The 18,502-nt window shown below is 42.9% G+C and overlaps 1 protein-coding gene and 1 non-coding gene across 2 annotated transcripts in view; both read right to left on the bottom strand.

Annotated features, from left to right (window-relative positions):
- IPO7 (importin 7) overlaps positions 1-18,502 on the bottom strand; it is a 55,982-nt gene that overhangs the window by 11,083 nt on the left and 26,397 nt on the right. The window contains exons 9-19 of the mRNA XM_050955036.1: positions 15,375-15,509; positions 14,412-14,511; positions 13,157-13,233; positions 12,608-12,724; positions 11,535-11,624; positions 10,851-11,016; positions 9,824-9,984; positions 8,741-8,869; positions 6,910-6,976; positions 6,707-6,832; positions 6,299-6,396 (exon numbers count right to left, since the gene is read on the bottom strand). Coding sequence (XP_050810993.1) covers positions 6,299-6,396; positions 6,707-6,832; positions 6,910-6,976; positions 8,741-8,869; positions 9,824-9,984; positions 10,851-11,016; positions 11,535-11,624; positions 12,608-12,724; positions 13,157-13,233; positions 14,412-14,511; positions 15,375-15,509 — 1,266 coding nt within the window. The remainder of the gene's footprint in view (positions 1-6,298; positions 6,397-6,706; positions 6,833-6,909; positions 6,977-8,740; positions 8,870-9,823; positions 9,985-10,850; positions 11,017-11,534; positions 11,625-12,607; positions 12,725-13,156; positions 13,234-14,411; positions 14,512-15,374; positions 15,510-18,502) is intronic.
- On the bottom strand, positions 11,163-11,344 carry LOC127053015 (small nucleolar RNA SNORA23). Its single transcript, XR_007774937.1, has one exon. It is a non-coding gene; the product is annotated as a small nucleolar RNA SNORA23 (small nucleolar RNA).

Below are 18,502 nucleotides of genomic sequence, written 5' to 3'. Positions count from 1 at the left end.
GGGTACAAACGTTCCAGCCCCTTCAGGAATCTAGTCACCGTCGGGTGAGAAAAAACGGAGCGGCCATCCCCACCCGGGTGAAAGGTGGAGATAGCCGCCAGGTGGACCCGCAAGGACGATATCGCCAGGCCCTGTTGTTTGAGGGACCAAATATAGTCTAAAATATTGGCCACCGAAACCTCCATCGGGCGGAGACCTTTCTCCACGCACCAACAGGAGAAACGCTTCCACTTGGCCGAGTATGTCGCTCTAGTGGAAGGCTTCCTGCTGACCAAGAGTACCTCTCGTACCGGGGTGGAGCAACGCAACTCAGAACTGGTCAGCCACGCAGGAGCCACGCCGCTAGGTGCAGCGACTGGAGGTCCGGGTGACAGAGAGTTCCGTGTTCCTGGGTGATCAGGTCCGGGTGAAGGGGCAGGGGAACTGGGTCGGCTATGGCCAGGTCCAGCAACATGGGGTACCAATGCTGTCTGGGCCACGCCGGGGCTACCATGATCACGCGGGCCCTGTCCCTGCGCACCTTCAGAAGGACCCTGTGGACCAGCGGGAACGGGGGGAACGCGTAGAACAAGTGGGTCGTCCACGGAATAAGGAAGGCATCCGTTATAGACCCGGGTTCCCTGCCCTGAAAAGAGCAGAACGCCTGGCATTTCCTGTTCCCCCCGGACGCGAAGAGGTCCACACGGGGACAACCCCACCTCTGGAAGATCGAGAGGGCGACGTCCGGGTGAAGGGACCACTCGTGTGAGAGGAAGGATCTGCTCAGGCGGTCCGCCAGCGGGTTCCGTACTCCGGGGAGGAAGGAAGCCGTGAGGTGAATGGAGTGGGCTACACAAACGTCCCAGAGTTGCATCGCCTCGTGACATAGGGGAGAGGATCTGGTGCCGCCCTGCTTGTTGATATAGTACATGGTCGTCGTGTTGTCGGTAAACATCGCGACACAACGACCCCGAAGCTGGTGACAGAACGTTTGACAAGCAAGGCGGACCGCTCTCAACTCCCGCATGTTGATGTGCAGCTTCACCTCCTGCGGGGACCACAGGCCCTGTGTTCTCAGGGATCCCAGGTGGGCCCCCCAGCCGAGATCTGAGGCATCCGTCCTTAGGGACACCGAGGGCTGGGGTGGGTGGAATGGGAGCCCCGCACACACTACGGACTGGTCTAGCCACCAGCTGAGAGAATCCAACACCCCCTGGGGGATTGTGATCAGCATATCTAGTGGTTGCCTTGCCGGCCGGTAATGTGCAATGAGCCACGACTGGAGGGGCCTCATGCGGAGCCGAGCGTAACCGGTCACAAATGTGCATGCTGCCATGTGGCCTAACAGGGTTAGACATGTCCGTATTGATGTTAAGGGGGCTGCCCGCAATCGCTGAACGATCGCCGACAACGCCTGGAACCTTGGCAACGGCAGAAGGGCCCTGGCCACGGTGGAGTCCAGGACGGCCCCAATGAACTCCACCCTCTGCGCGGGGAGCAGGGTGGACTTGTCCACGTTGATCATGAGGCCCAAGGTAGCAAACAGGCCGGTGATCCTGCGGACGTGGCTGCAAACCTGTAGCTCCGACGTGCCCCGAATTAACCAATCATCTAGGTAAGGGAACACGTGGATACGACTGCGCCGAAGATGTGCCACAACGACGGCCATGCATTTTGTGAATACCCTCGGAGCCGTAGAAAGGCCAAATGGGAGGACTGCAAATTGGTAGTGAAGGCGGCCCACCACGAATCGAAGGAAACGTCTGTGGTGTGGCCATATGGCAATGTGAAAATAAGCGTCCTGCATGTCGAGGGCGGCATACCAGTCTCCCAGATCCAGGGATGGGATAATGGTCCCCAGGGATACCATGCGGAACTTCAACTTCACTAGGTACTTGTTGAGCTCTCGCAGGTCGAGGATAGGCCTGAGGCCTCCCTTGGCCTTGGGGATCAGAAAGTAGCGGGAATAAAACCCCTTGCCTTTCTCGTTTTCCGGAACCGCCTCTATAGCTCCTTTGTTGAGGAGCGTCTGTACCTCCTGCCGAAGGAATTGCTCGTGAGAGGGGTCCCTGAAGAGGGACGAGGAAGGGGGGCGGGAGGGAGGAAATGATACAAACTGCAGGCGGTATCCCGTCTGCACCGTGCGTAAGACCCAGCGGTCCGATGTTATTTGGGTCCACGCCGGGAGGAAAAACGAAAGGCGGTTGGAAAACGGGGGGGAAGGATCCGTGGGGGAAACTGTTATTGCGCCCTCGGGCGCACCTTCAAAACGAAGGCTTGGGCCCAGGCGGGGGCTTGGAGGAGCTTTGATTCTGCCCCCCTTGGTTCCCCGACTGTCTACGCCTTCCATTCCTGCCGCGGCGCCTATTAAGGTCCTGCCGCTGGCGGAACTGGGGGTATGGCCTACGCTGCTGTTGCTGCTGCGGCCGGAAGGGTCTGCGCTGCGTTCCCGGCGTGTGCATCCCGAGGGAGCGCATAATGACCCGATTGTCTTTAAGACTTTTCAGTCTGGGATCTGTCTTTTCTGAAAACAGGCCCTGGCCTTCGAACGGGAGGTCCTGGATGGTGTATTGGAGCTCCGGTGGAAGGCCAGAAACCTGAAGCCAGGAGATGCGGCGCATCGTTACCCCCGAGGCGAGGGTACGGGCAGCCGAGTCTGCAGCGTCCAAAGAGGCCTGTAACGAGGTTCGTGCAACCTTCTTGCCCTCGTCAAGAATCGCCGCGAATTCTTGACGAGCCTCTTGTGGCAGCAGCTCTTTAAACTTGTCCGCTGCTACCCATGAGTTAAAAGCATAGCGGCTAAGAAGGGCTTGCTGATTTGAAACCCTGAGCTGAAGGGCCCCAGCCGAATAGACCTTGCGGCCGAGGAGGTCCATACGCCTGGCCTCCTTGGATTTGGGGGCTGGGGCTTCCTGTCCGTGGCGCTCCCTCTCGTTCACCGACTGCACCACCAGGGAACACGGTGTCGGGTGAACGTGGAGGTACTCGTAGCCCTTGGAGGGGGCCATGTACTTCCTTTCGACGCCCCTCGCCGTAGGGGGGATGGAGGCCGGTGACTGCCAGATTGTATTGGCATTGGCCTGGATCGTCCTAATGAAGGGTAGGGCGACCCTGGTGGGAGCATCGGATGAGAGGATGCTGACGACGGGGTCCTCGATCTCAGAGACCTCCTCGGCTTGCAGGCTCAGATTCTGTGCTACTCGCCTAAGGAGGTCTTGGTGTGCCCTGAGATCTAGCGGAGGAGGGCTATTGGAGGAAGTGCCAGCCACCGCTTCGTCAGGAGAGGAGGATGAGGAGACCCCTGGCAAGAAAGTGTCCAGTGGGGGGTCCCCCTCAGCCCTCGCCTCTGTCTCAGGAGCAAGACCAGGGTCTTGCTGCTTCGATATTTCCTCTCCATCAGGGGATGGAGGGGGGCGAGACAACGACGCCTCTGGCACCCTGTGCTCTGCCGTTGCAGGCCTAGCAGGAAGCTGTTGGGGGCCCTGGGCTTGATAGTACGCCCAGGGTGTCCAAAACCCCCACTGCTGCGGACCCTGGTCCTGTTGCGGAGGGTCCTGGAATAATGCCGCTTGTCTGTCGGTGCCCAGCGCATATACGCTGTCCGCTTGTGATGACACCGACGGCTGTCTGGAAGGCCATGGCGGGGCCGACCGCGGCTGATAAGAGTCTCCGCGGTCCGGCACCGAAGATCTTCTCGGTGCCGGGGATCGGTACCGGGAGTCATACCGGCGCCGGGATCGGGACCGAGTTCTGTCTCGGTGCCGGGATCTGGACCGGTACCGGCCGCTGCTTCGGTGCCGGGATCGGGACCAGGACCTGCCACCGACGCGGTGCCGGGAGGTCGACCGGGACCGGGACCTGCCACCAGCTCGGTGCCGGGAGGTCGACCGGCGCGCTGAATGACGGCGAGACTGGCTCCTAGAGTCACGGTGCCGGTATCGACGGCTGGAGTCAGTCCATGACCGTCTGGAGGTCGATCGGCGCCGCGAGTGCGACCAGTACCGCCGAGGGGAGCGGTGCCGGGACTGCGAGCAGCGGCGGGATCTCGAGCGACCGTGGCGTCGGGACCTCGATCGCGAGCATGAGTCCCGAGACAGCGCCGTCATCATGGGCTTGCCCCTAGATGCTACCCACACCGGAGGTACCGGGGGTGGCGGCTGAGTTGACTCAGTCAGGGCAATAAGGTCCCGTGCCGAGGCGAAGGTCTCCGGAGTGGACGGGACCAACAGCTCAACCCCAGATCTTATGGGGGAGCTCGGCGGTACCGGACTCGACGGACCCACCGGGCCCGGAGTCGACGGTGCCGGTAGCGCCGCGGCAGATGTCGATGCCGGGCGCTCCATTCGAGTCTGCCTGGCTGGAGTTGCAGACGTTGATGGTCTCGTTTCTGCACCCGGTGCCGGGGAAGGTCGGTGCCGGGGAGTCTTTCCGGTGCCGGTGCGATCCGGTGCCGGCGTAGAGATCACGGCCTGCGAAGCTGGTGGGTCAAGTGCCGCTTCCATTAGGAGAGTCCTGAGTCTCTGGTCTCTCTCCTTCTTTGTTCTGGGCTTAAAAGCCTTGCAAATGCGGCACTTGTCCGACCTGTGCGATTCCCCCAGGCACTTTAGACACGCGTCATGAGGGTCGCTGGTTGGCATAGGCTTTTTACAGGCCGCACATTGCTTAAAGCCCGGCGAACCAGGCATGAGCCCGGTGCCGGGTGCCGGGTGCCGGGAAGGGCTACAGCCCAGACCGGCGAACAACTATGTACAAAATTATTTAACTACAAACTAATTAACTAACTATACTTAACCACTAACTAACAACGGTAGTAACAAGGAGAGCTAGGGACGTGGAGGACAGCAATGCCGCGCTCCACAGTTCCAACGACCGACACGGCGGTAAGAAGGAACTGAGGAGCGGGTGGGCCGGCAGGGGTATATATCGAGCGCCATGGCGGCGCCACTCTAGGGGGCGACCTGCCGGCCCACTGGAGTTGCTAGGGTAAAAAGTTTCCGACGAGCGTGCACGCGCGGCGCGCACACCTAACTGGAATGGATGTGAGCAATCACTCGAAGAATAACTGTTGAATATTAGTATGGATACAAAGTTTATAGGAGTACTTGTATAAGAAGTGCTCTTAGCCATTTTGAAAACATTTATTTGCACAAAAGATTCACTGAATAGTTATCTGAACAATTCACACAGAATTTTACAAAGCTTGTTTATAACATTTGTATTGTCCAACCAGGGACCAGAAAACACCATACAAATCTAGGACTAGCCACATGGCACTAATAGAAAACAACAAGTAGTAAAGACTGACAAAGACCAGGTCACAAATAATTAAGATGAAGTGTGTTGGAAAAAACTACTCAATTACAAAATAAACAGATGAAAAATCAACCTGTCTGCAGCTAATTCACAAACACAGAAAAGGCTGTAACTCTTCACATAAAGGTTATTCACAATAAAATTCAAACACTTCCAATCACAGAATCAACCAAAGGAAATAACGTGAGCACTTAAATCTAAAGAGCAAGCTTGGCGCAGAGTACAGACAACAAAACGTACATATATAATACACAAGTCTGGAAGAGAAAAACTAACTGCATTTGAGAAGGTTTTCATTCCCCTAGACTAACTAGAGCTAAGGTTCCAAAGAACGCTCTATACCCCCACATGCTGATAGGATTAAAACGCCAACCAGTTGGCATCTAACTATACTGACAAAATTGAAGTGAGAATGCAAAGGATGGAAAATGTTGAGAGGCAGCGTAGTGCAGCGGAAAAGATGGTGAATCAGGAGTCATGAGAACAAGGTTCTATCCCCAGTTCTACCACAAATCTGCTGTGTGGTCCAGGGCAAGTAATTTCATCTCTCTATGCCTGTTTCCCTTCCCATGTTATTTATCTTGTCTATTTAGATTTAATCTGTTTGGGGCACTATCTCCTACTACATGTCTGCATAATAAAGTTCCAATTTCAGATGGGACTCTAGGCATTGTTGTAATACAAATACTACAATAAAAAGACAACTGACTCGAGCCCTGCTTGTGCATATTTCTAATATTCTTATGTCCTACACAACTCATTTGGGGGGCAGGGGACCTTATTTTAACTAAACCCCTGATAGTGACTTGGTAATTTCCTTTTTTTCAGCTGCTGTTCCTTGCAGAGTCACGGCAAATACCGAACATCATATATCAGAAGGGTACAATTTAAAAATCTCCAGTTTCAGAGACTATTGCTATAAAAGAAAGTACATTTGTACAAAATATTTTTTTTCCATTTTGTACACAAGCCAGTAAGTTTTAGACAGAAGGAGGAGTCTACCTACCTTTTTGCACATACTGTAGATCATTTCAAGATATTTTGTGTCAGACAGAAGTGTGTCTGTATCGACAGTTACATAATTATGCAAGAGAGGCATCATATCTATTAAACAAGAATAATCAATTAGCCGTTCTGTTATTTTTTTTTTTTACAACACTAGCTGTTAATATACAGCTTTCAGGTTTATTGTAAGCTAGTTAAACATGGTGTTGGCTACTGTAGTAGGATGTCACCTGACAAACCTGGTTATAAAGATGGCTTAAGCAAAACTATTTTGATCAAAATAATGTATAGCAAATATAACTCTATTTTGAATATTCGTTAAATTGCAATTAAGATTTCATTTATGCCCCAAAACAAATATATCAAACCCACTAATCTTAGGACATAATTTTTTATTAGGATTTCTTACCTGTAAAGTAATCAAAGCCATCCTGCTGAAAAACTTCAAAAACAAGAGGCAAAAGCTGCCACATCTGTGCAGAGACTTGCTGACATGTCAGACTGTGAGCCAAGGAAAAGATCTCTTCATAGAATTCTAAAATGGAAGTAGCACTTTATTAAATTTAATGCTAATGACAGACAAATAATTAACACAAACAAGGAGACACATACCTAAAACATGCTGCTGTAAAACTGTTCCAATAACTTGCAAACAAATCCCTTCCAACTGTTGGGTAATCTGAAAGAGAAAGTTTAAATGAGTTTCAGGCACATGTAAAAACTGGTTTTAAGTAAGTTTTAAAATAAAATTCTGTGAAGTACCTTTACTAGAGTGTCACCTAACGAACAATACAAAAATTACACATCTCTTGAACACCACATGTATTATAACTGCACCATTATAGCTAACAATCCGTCAGGCTCTCTTTAACGCAATCTTTTTCTTGGAACGCCATTCTTCTTTAGATCTTGAAGGAATCTCATTTAGGGATGTCTTTGCTTATACTTACTCTTATTTTAATTTAGTTTTTGAGTAACATTTTTAGTCCCCATAAAAACATAATAAATTAATATATATAGCACAACAGTAAACTAGTTAAGAAACCAGAACGTCCCTTGGTTTGTTATTTGGCAGCATCATGTTATGAGCTTTGTACCTTAAGACTTCTGTGTCATCTACACTGCAATTAGACACTTGTGGCGACCTGTGGCAGCTGACTTAGCTCAGACTTAGGGGCTTTTTAACTGCAGCGTAGAGGTTCGGGTTCAGGCTGCAGCCTGAGCTCTGGGACCTTTCCATGATCCAAACTCCAGTCCAAGCACGAACATCTACAGCACCATTAAACACCCTCTCACCCTGAACCCAAGTCAGCTGGCATGGGCCAGCTGTGAGTTTTTAATTGCAATATAGGCATACCTTTAGTATATTTTCCTAAGACCGCTGGAACTTTAAAAACATATTTATTACCAAGCTGTTTAGGCACCATGGAAATAAAACATTTATCAGAAATCAGTAGCTGTAGTAGCATAACACTCAGTAATGTAGCTTCATCAATCTTTGCTGCAGTATTTTACAACACAGATTAAGGCTGTGTGTACACTACAGAGCCTATGCTGGCATAGTTATGCCAGCAGAGCCTCCTAGTGTAGCTGCAGGGTATGTCTATGGTACACCAGGGTGGAACAGATGCAGTTGCACCGCTGCGGTTCTTCAGGGTATGCCTACACTTAAAATGGTACAGCGGTACAGTAGCACAACTGCAGTGCTCCAGTGCACACTACTGATGCAGATAGGATGGCTTCTCCCCTCGGTGTAGGTAATCCACCTCCTCAAGAGGCAGTAATTAGGTCAGCCCTGTCTATAATGGGAATTAGGTTGGCAGAGCTATGTCTTTCAGGAGTGAACATTTTTCATACCCTTGACCGACAGATATGCCGGTGTAAGTTTTAAGCGCCAACCATGGCAAAGTTGATAAAGAAAACCCCCTACACTAGAGTTTGGCCTTATACCGATTTCCCAATACTTTGCTGTATGGCAGACAGGAAACTGATACATCAGCAGCGAATGGCCTCAATATTGTATGTTTATTACTGACGCATCTATTTTCCTCCAAGGGTAGATGGCATCAAGTCAGACATTTCTCAGTACAGCTGACAAGACTGTTATATTTGCTACAGACAAACTGAGCAAGTGACATCACTCAATTTTAGAGGTTACTGCCTCCATCTGCTGGTACACAAGAATTATGTCCAAGTATCTGGACTGCTACACACATCTGTAAGATGTCCAAGATCTTAAATATTTATGCTCCTAGGTTGTACATGCAACAGTTATGATTTTGTGTGTGTGTGTGTGCAGGTGTAAATAAGCTTAACAAGGTTTTAACTAAAAGGATTTTAAAACATTGGCAGAAAGCATATGGTTGGATTTTTATTCAGTGCACAATAACTATTTTCCAGCATCTTAAAGGCATTTAATTGCTTTGAAAGAGTTTTTCCTTACCTCCTTGTGATCTTCAACTACACTGAGGAGTGTATCAATGGTATTCAAAATTCCCATTGCTGTCACTGCTTTGTCATCACTGCCTTCTTCATCTGGCCCAGTCTGAATGACCTGATTAAATGTCATTGCCTGAATAGTAACAATAAAATCCCAGATAAGTGTCACTCATGTAGTTAATTAAAAAGGGTATGTGTGGGGATAGACTATTGTACAAGTTTGAGACTCTGTACGCTGAACTTTTGAGATACTGTGTGTTAAAAAAAAAATCAGTACAGGTGAACACCAATTATTTGAAATATCCCTCAAGCTCAGAATTTTGTTTTTCCAAACTTCCCATTTTCCAAAATCTCAAATTTCTTAATTCTGAAACTGTCTAAAGTCATTTGAATAAAAGTAGATTAGCAATTATATATAAAGGAGCATCATTTACAATACAGACTTCAGGGCATAACTCAACAGTTTACAAAAACAGAGACTGACCGATTCTAAAATTGAATAGAATTAGTAGTTATGTACCACATAGTAAAGTGGATTATTGTACGTGTATCATTAATTTAGAAGAAACAGAAAAGTGAAGTTCATTATAGACCATAAAACCTAAACACTAAGGGCCTGATTTTGAGATCAGCACCAGCCTGGCCTCTGTACTTATGAAACTACAGGTACAACATATGATATGTGGATGTCCCAAGAACACAGCAGGTATTTTCAGATGCAACTAATTTAGCCTAAAACATCTAACTACTGGCACCCACAATTTGCTACCAAGAAATACTTCTAAATTTCTGTTTTAATAACTTTAGTAATGAGGTCAGTAAGACTTCTTACTCTAATCGGATTCTGAAGTGTGCTATGAAGGGTTATCACAGCTAAAATCAGGATTACTATTTTTCTATGGAAGACATTTGCTTATTGTGCTAAGAACACAGCAGCTTCTCAACACAAGGCATGCAAAACATTGGCATTAATGTGTTTAAATGGCCTAGTCTAAAATCAGCTGGCAAATGACAAACCATCTTGAATATAAGGAACAAAATCCCTCATGTTTAACAAACTTCTCAAGTGCAAAGTAACCAGGCTTACCAAATGCTGGGTCATTTCTACTGCAATGGGAGTAACCTCTTCACTATATTCACAGATCATTTTCTGAATCACATTAGTAAGATCATCATTTTCAGTCTCTCTTATAATATGAAGCAGAGCTTGCATTACAGGTCTAATAAATGGTGTAATATATTCCTTAGCTGCAAAGTAAGTGGAAATAAAACACCAATTATATTGATTCTTACATTTTTATAAAAATTATTGTTATCGGTCTAAGAAAACCAGAAATTCACACTTTACTACTACTGAAATATTTGACACATAATAATCTAAATATATTTTTCATACAACTAAGCCAACAGAGACAAAGTGTATCAACAAAGCACTACGATAACATGAAACACTTCATATTAAATTAAATGTATACAGCAAAAAACTGTTAACAGCACATAACTATTACAAGACTCTGAACAGTAGCTGGGAATTCAGCACCAGAGCAATTATATATTACAAGTTATGTTTCTTTCTAAGGGTACGTCTATACTACTCACCGGATCGGCGGGTAGAGTTCGATGTATCGGGGATCGATTTATCGCATCTCGTCCGGACGTGATAAATTGATCCACTAATCAACGCCTATACTCCACCTCGGCAAGAGGAGTAAGTGGAGTCAATGGGGGAGCCGCGGCAGTTGACTCACCGCCGTGAGGACAGCCAGGTAAGTCGAACTAAGTTACTACGACTTCAGCTACGCTTTGCGTAGCTGAAGTTGCGTATCTTAGTTTGAAACCCCCTGCTAATGTAGCCCAGGCCTAAGCTTGCTGAGCCACAACAGAAGTTTCCTTGTCCAAAAATTACTTATGTCAAGCACTCCACTTGTTTTAACCACAGCTGGCAAATTACTATCAATGGACGATAAAACAAATCTCCCAGAAGGTAACTCCAATACTAGTATATTGGTGCTTAGCCCATGAAAATAGTGCATTATATCTTTTCTGCTTAAATTATGTCCTCTTTAGAAATGTTACAGAGATATTTTCTCTAACTTTAACAAAAAAGAGTGTACCTTTCTCTTGATTACTGATCAAAACCTGAAGTGCTATGGCAGCTTCCACTTTCACAGGCATTTCCCTATCATCAATCAGACATCGTCTTGTGAGTTCTAGGGCTGTCTGGAGGTTCTGGTCACTCTTAAATTTAACTTCACAGAAATAATGAAGGACCCAGCAAGCCTGTGAAAAAATGCATCTAACAACTTCAGAAAGTGGTCATTTTAACGACACTTGTGGATTGTCAGTTCTCCAAGAAAACAACGAATAATTAATTGGTACTACATAAGCTATTTATTAACTAAAATACTAAGAACTTTTAAAAATAAAGATGTTTGAGAGTTTGGAGGCTGGCCAGTGGTAGGTTTGTCTTTTAGACATCACTAGACCAGTACTATGATCTCAAGTTCATCTTTGGCCACAGGTTTTGCGTGAGCAGTATGGTCTAAATGCAAAACACAAATGGACCATACCACTAGACACAGAGGAAAAACTATGCACACAGTACTGCAGCCATTTTAAAATTGTATGTTGCTACATCTTAAGAAACTAATACTTTTATGATTAAAACTTGAATGTACTTTATTATAGGAGGGATGCAAACAGTTTGTCAATTTAGAGCATGATACAAATCAGTAAAAACTGAAAGCTATTCAACTGTAGATCAGCAAGTGAACAAAGTAATCCTTATACATTCTTACCCGTGCTCTCATATAGCCCAGCTCATTGCTGAAGAGAGGGAACACATGATTCTGCAACATGTACTCCATCTGATCTTTGTATATCTTCTTCTGCGAGAATATTAAGGCAATTACATCAGTTGGTATTTTTAAATAAAAGCCAGAAGTGGGAGAAAAAAATTGAGTTATTGTTAATCTTATTTTATACATAAAAGTGTAAATAAAGAGACAGTGTGATGTCTTAACATACCAAAAAAGAAAACCATGCCACAAAGTGACAGATAGCCTATCTATTCACTATCACAACCAACAAACTAGGAGGATTCTATATGTTCAAGACTGATTAAAACCAATGCTTTATGGTGCAAAAAAAAAATTTTTTTTAATTATCTCTTATCTTTGGATAACTAAGGCTTCTCTATTTTGCAAGTTTCTCTCTCTATTTCAATCAAAGACAAACTACTTATGACAAGGAAGAAAGGGCAACCACCTCAAAATGCAGTTGTAACTGATCCATCTTAAGAGAAATCAGCTTCTTCCAAGTCATCCTCTGTTAGCGTAAGCAAAGAACGTTGCTAAACCTGCTACACAACTAGTTTTCTACAAGAAAATGAAATACCTAAATCAGCAGGCTCTTTCTGATCAAATAAATTTTCTGATATGAACAACCAGGAATTTCATTATCAAATGGAACTGAAGAACCTATGTAGCAATTTACTGTTTATCAAAAGGCAGCATGGCAGTTCCAAGAAACTAAAATAAACAATTTATAATGAACGTTGTCAGAAAATCAACTTTCAGTTATCCACATTCCTTTGTTGTCAACACACCAGAACTATATGTGCACGTTTTTGAAGTCTAGCTTCTTGCAAGAGATGGAAGAGCAAGATTTGTATAATGAAGTCTGCAACTGTACAAGAGACAAATCATTAAGCTCCACCATAGAAGAGTTGTATCATGATATCTAAACCAAAACTTTCAAATTCAGGGAGCTAATCTCAATTATTCTAAATACTGGGTTAGGTGTGGAGGGGATGGGTGGAAAAGGAGAAGGAAACAGAACCAGAAGACCCACTAGAAATCAGTACACTTACTTTTAGGAGAATTTCAGCCAAAGAACCAATCATATGTAGAGCACCATCTTTCTTACGAGGATCAGCATTTGGCTCTGTGAGGATCTGATAACAAAAGCCCATCGTCTTCTGCAGGACCTAGTTTGATAAGGGCTTTTTGTTAGTAAAAATACTTCAGCCAGTCTTCTAAAGTACTACTGTCAGTTCTCTAAAATGCTCACATTTGAAGAAAAAATGGAATATATTTTAACGAAGACTGGGTTTAGGCAGTGCTTCATGCCATCGCTAAAACACCATGCCGATTTTATAACTCCTGGGTGCATTAGCAAATATGGCTATCCAGCCTCAAGGAGTAAACTCATACCAACAGGTGAGTACAAAAAAAACCTTGTAGAAAATAATGGGATTATGATGAACATTATAGTTCCTATGTATTAAGCAGGAAGATTTACGACTACCTTAATAATAGATTCTTATCTTTTGTTTCAAATATCTCAGCAAGTTGCACAGAAAATATCAAATAAGACTATTTGGTTTGTTTAGTCCAAAGCTAATCCTTAAATCGCTTACCTCTTTTCTTTTACTACATGCTGTAAACAACAATGTCTGAGCAGCAGTTGTAGGAGAAATGAAGTCTTCAAACACATCTATTAAATAAATTTCATAGGCTATAAATTTTTATCCTTGAATACAGTTCACAATGTTAAAATAAATTAGATCTAATGTAAAATAAGAGCAACAGTATTCAGATATGTCACCCAGCTGTGCCTTGATATTACAAGCATTTCAATGCAGATCTCATAAGAAAAATTAAACTATGAAATGACAAGACAAGACATGTCTTGAGTTTTCTGGCATAGAAACATTCCACCCTTTGTTAGCATTATGACAAATGTCTGATTATAAGATTCCCAGGGCCAGGACCTTCTTTTATATCTGCACAAGGTCTATCACACTAATTACACTGGGAAAATATTTTTTAGTTGTAATAAGTAGGCAAAACTGGGCGAGTTGAAAACAAACTAGATCTTTAATTCTCTTCTTGTTCAACCTTCTTCAGAGGCTTTTAGAACCCTTGTCAACAGCCATATGGTTTGCATTTTGGGGTTTAGCCCCTTCAGGCAAAGAATATCCCATCGGGATCCTAAGCAGCCTAAAGCCTTAAGTGTACCTTCAGGAAGGTCCAATTCCTTCACTTTCACACCCCACTTGAACAGGCTATAAAGACTTTTGGAACACTTCAAAAGACACAATGAAGAGCCAGTGGAAATGAACATAAAAATGAACAGAACACCCAAAACTTCCATGGCTACTTTAGTCTCTATATAGATACATCTACCCTGAATTTATGCCTTATGTTGAATTACTTGACCTTGTAATGAGAAATTTTGGCACATGGTAAAGATCAGCATCTGAAAAGTAGCTACTGCACGTAAGCCATGCATGATTTTAACGATTAAGTTTAACTGCATTTTTAAAGAAAAACAAAACAGCAATTTTAAAAGTTAGCTCTTTCACAGCTATAAAAAAGTTATTGCACTGCCATATAAACATCTTGTGTTCTCTCTCTCTCTCTCACATACACACACACACACACACACACACACACACACACATATTGTTCACCTACACTGAGAACCAAGATAGCTGAATTTAAGGTATCTGGAGCCATGTTGACAAGCACTGATCTATTACCTCACTTAAGAAAAATGCACAGCACTTAAAAAAAAAATCTAGTTATCTTTATTTTCACAATGCACTTTTAAAAATACTGGCTTTGTTTGGCATATTTTTTTAATGTGTATGTAAATATTAAAATTCTCACCAAATTTCATACGTATGTATTCATATGGGTCTTCTTGCCACAACTCCTCATCAGCATCTGTATAGCACATCAATGGAAATATAACATCTTGGATAATTCCCTGCAATTAATGAGTGACAAAGAAAAAGGATTTAACCTATTAAATCAATCATCGTTTGCTCTCTTCTCTTTAAAACAATTTAAATTTTTCTCTTACATCAATTTTAGATATGGGATGGAAACCTTTTAAAATTACATTGTCATAACAGAGAAAAGCCAATTGCTTCAAATTAAAGGATGACCTGCAATGCAATGCAAGCTATTGTGTTTGCTTTGGGCAATGGAGTATTAAGCTAGTAAAGTGGCATAAATTTTGTTGCTGACATTAACACTAAATTTTTGCGGTGTTACATTGTATGTACAATTCTTGATCAGAAATACAATAGTTTAACTATGGGCTCAGTGTGCTAAAGGGCTGCTGATGAAACTACATGATTGTTTTGGGATCTTATTTATATTGTAAGGGCTTATTTAGTTTCCATTTGGATGTCTCAGTTCACACCATTGTATTAAGTCATTATGATACTAATAAAAATGTATTCTATGTTTTACATTTTAAAAGAGCATCCCAGTCCACAATAAGGAGCATCAACCAATCTGGGTTTTAGCCTTTAGTGGGGCTGCAATCCTGCAAAGAGACATGCTTGAAATTAATGGGACTACTCACAAGCCTCAAGTAGAAGTCTTTGCAGAAATGGGGCCTAAATATTGCAAATGTTTTTGTTTCATCCAGAGAAAATGAATATTTCAACTATGCTAATGTAACAAGATGTGCTTCTCCAGAGCAGATCTGAACTCTCAATAAACAATTTATAATACAAACTCATACATCTTAAGTTCTAGTAGGCATAGAGAGTTTATAAACAAACTGACTTATACATAGTAATTTGGTCATTTAGAGACTATTCCCAGAAAATGTTTTACTTGAATATGGGGCTTCAGATTCTTCCAGGTCACAGCATGTGACACTCCTTGATTGATGTAGTTCAGTGTTTGCTGAAGAACTCTAGGAGCCAGGTACTGCTTTTCCTTGTACTGATACAGCACCTTCAGCAACACCTGTGAAAAATCAAGTCTCATTAATAGCTTACAGAAATCTGCGCATTTTGCCAGCAACCAAGAAGCCATTTAATCCGCAGGACCGCCCGCACAAAGCCCCTCATAGGCTTGCAAATGTAAACAGATTTTTACTACATTAAAATAGTGTTGACTAGTCTTGAGTTAACATGTGGCGGGTTCCTCTGGTCTGTGGCACGTTCAATTCTCCAACACAAGTTTAGTTAATTTGCTCAAGTAATATTTAGTGTTCATGAGAGATGGTGGATTAACAGCCCTGGAGACTGAAGTCCTCTATTTAACCAAACAGGTATGTCTCATGCAGCAGTAGTGCAAGTTCTCTACACTCCACTATCAGCAAATGCCTCCTGGGAAAGGAGAGAAAATGGGCCTCAGAATTGTTTGGGTAACAGTGACTCATGCTAACTCTACGTACCACCCCGCACAGGATGATGGGCCCTTTCTCCCCTCAGATAAGGAAGTTAATAAGCACCACTGACATTTCATCTTGCAATTCTTTTTGCGACCAATCTGCTGCATTGCTTGGCCTGCCAAACTGCTTGCCCTCCTTGGCTGGTGCCCTCCAGCTGTTTGTTGCTTTGTGTTTGAATTTAGTATGGCATTATGGAGGCGTCTCAGTCACCTCATAGAATATACACAGGTATAATAAAACTCTTCATTCAAAACACAACATCCAACAGAGAGGGTAAAGGAGGGCTGGCTCCGTTTTCTTTCTCCTGTGCCTTCTGGTCCTACTCTTCTAAAGGGATGGAGCTCCTCCAGATAAGTCTAGCAATTTAAATTGTAAAGCCAGGGGCTAACTGCAAGCCAGAACTTGGATCCATTGCATTAATGATTGGTATTTAATCTCCAAGTGATTGGAAGAGCCTGGGGGCCAACATCCTGCAAAATTTCCTTGCAACTCAGCCAAGCCTGTAATATCATAATTGTTCTAAAAGAAACAACTGGTGGGACTAAAGGAAGAGGTCAAGTTCAGTCTCTGCTTATTTGATCTTTTGTCTCCGCTAAGACTGAAAATGGTGAAAACTGATTAAAAGAAAGTATCCACTGGGAAAATGTCATTCACATCTACCAATCCTCCAAGATCTTACCAGCAGTGAAATATTGATGAAGTTGAGATCCAAATATTTTGAGAAATAATTCAGTTTTTTAAAAATCTATATACGAGATTACAAAGTTGCCGTACACCGTCACAGGAGTTTAACTAGGGATCTAGCCACATATCCACCATGGACATCACTGCTTTATAAATTGTTTCATGATTTTTGCCTACGTATTAGCCTTCACTGAAATTAACTGGGCTCTGATCTATTAAGGTGTTTGAAAGCCCATTCGTTATCTTCGCAGACCTTGGAGATGCAGGATTTTACCTATCGCTCTATAGATGGCTTATATATTGCCTTAGACAGTAGAGTGGCATAGCACAAAGACTTTAAATGCTCTAGGTTTATAATAGCACACATGGGATGTCAGAAAAGCAATCCTCATTTGTATCAGAATTGCTCTTTACCCTCTAGTAAGCTAAATGAAGAGAAATAGGATATGAAATTGAGTCTTGAGACTCACAGAAGATGAAGTTTGTTTTACGGATGAAACTTTGGTCTGTCCACAACATCATTTTCTTGAAAAGTGTTGAAATTCAATTGTTATAACTTAAATGTTTGTTGAAAAAGTTATAGTCATTAAGATGACTACATTGAGGTTACAAAAATATTCCAGGCAAAAAAACCTAACATTTCTGCATTAAGACTGAGAAATGAAGTATTTAAGAATCAGATTCTCTAAGCTCTGTTATTATGCCTTAAAATATGGTCTTTCTACTAAATAATCTATTAAACAATACAGAGTTGGAATGTCTTATACAGCCTTATATATATATACACACAGTAAGTTACAATACATTCAGAATTGGCTTAATTTTTAAGGCCTAATGTAAAAGCTACAAAACAAGCCAAGTTTAGGGGAGGAGGAGGAAATCACTTCAATAGTTAAAGATAATATTTTATGCTTAGTGATATTTAACCTATGAATGTGAAATAGAATGACTTTGACCATGGGAGCCTACCTGTGTAGTATTCTAAAATATATTTCAGGCTACAGACTTTGAGCACAACTAAGACTAAACAACGTAAATAAAGTGTTGAGATATAAGCCAAGTCAAGAGTGCATATCCTATAATGTTATTTCCTGCATGTAAGGTTGTATCAGAAATTCCAGTTTGTATTCTATATTGTATTTGACAATGACTAGATGTCAAGAGACCATACTATAGAAGGCAAAGCATAAGGGACCAGTGTTAAAATTGGAGTTTCAACCTTCTGCATTTCCTGATTCAGAGAGCTATTTTTTTTTTAAAGTGTTAGTGATGCACTAATTATACAGTTTTACATTGAATTCCCTTAAAGGTTATCAGTACTGCTAGAAAGTTCCTTTATCTGGCTACTAAATTATGTCATGTCTAACTAGGGACCCTCATACACAGCTTTTTCAAAAATTTAAATTGATCAAAAAAAAAAACTTATCAAGTACTAAACATATAAAGTTTCCCACTTTAAATACTTAAAAAACTACTGAATCACAATTTCTTTACACTTGATTTTAAGTTGGTTTGTTTTGTAGATATTTAAATCTAAGGAATAAGAAGTCAATTCAGCCATTTGAGTTATGAGTACATAACATATGGAGAAAAGGTTTTTAAAATAAACCACATAATTCAAACACACATGCAGACTTCAGAAGCAGCTGAATACATTTTACTCAAACTCTCCACAAAACTTCACCTTCGGTCCGAGATCAAGTGTGCACATTTTTTGTTCAAATTAAATTTAAATTACCAGCAACCGAAATAGTGGAATAAAATCAAAATTGGAACTCCATCATAATTATACCGTGTGCTATGCATGGGCACATATATGCATAAAGATATGGCTGCAATGATTAGAATATAAGATGATTTCTTGTTAAACCGGTTTAAA

The sequence above is a fragment of the Gopherus flavomarginatus genome, chromosome 5, assembly GCF_025201925.1.
Source record: "Gopherus flavomarginatus isolate rGopFla2 chromosome 5, rGopFla2.mat.asm, whole genome shotgun sequence".
Lineage (NCBI taxonomy): Eukaryota > Metazoa > Chordata > Testudines > Testudinidae > Gopherus > Gopherus flavomarginatus.
The sequence above is the reverse complement of the archived record's forward strand: the minus strand, read 5'-3'. Positions and strand labels throughout refer to the sequence as shown.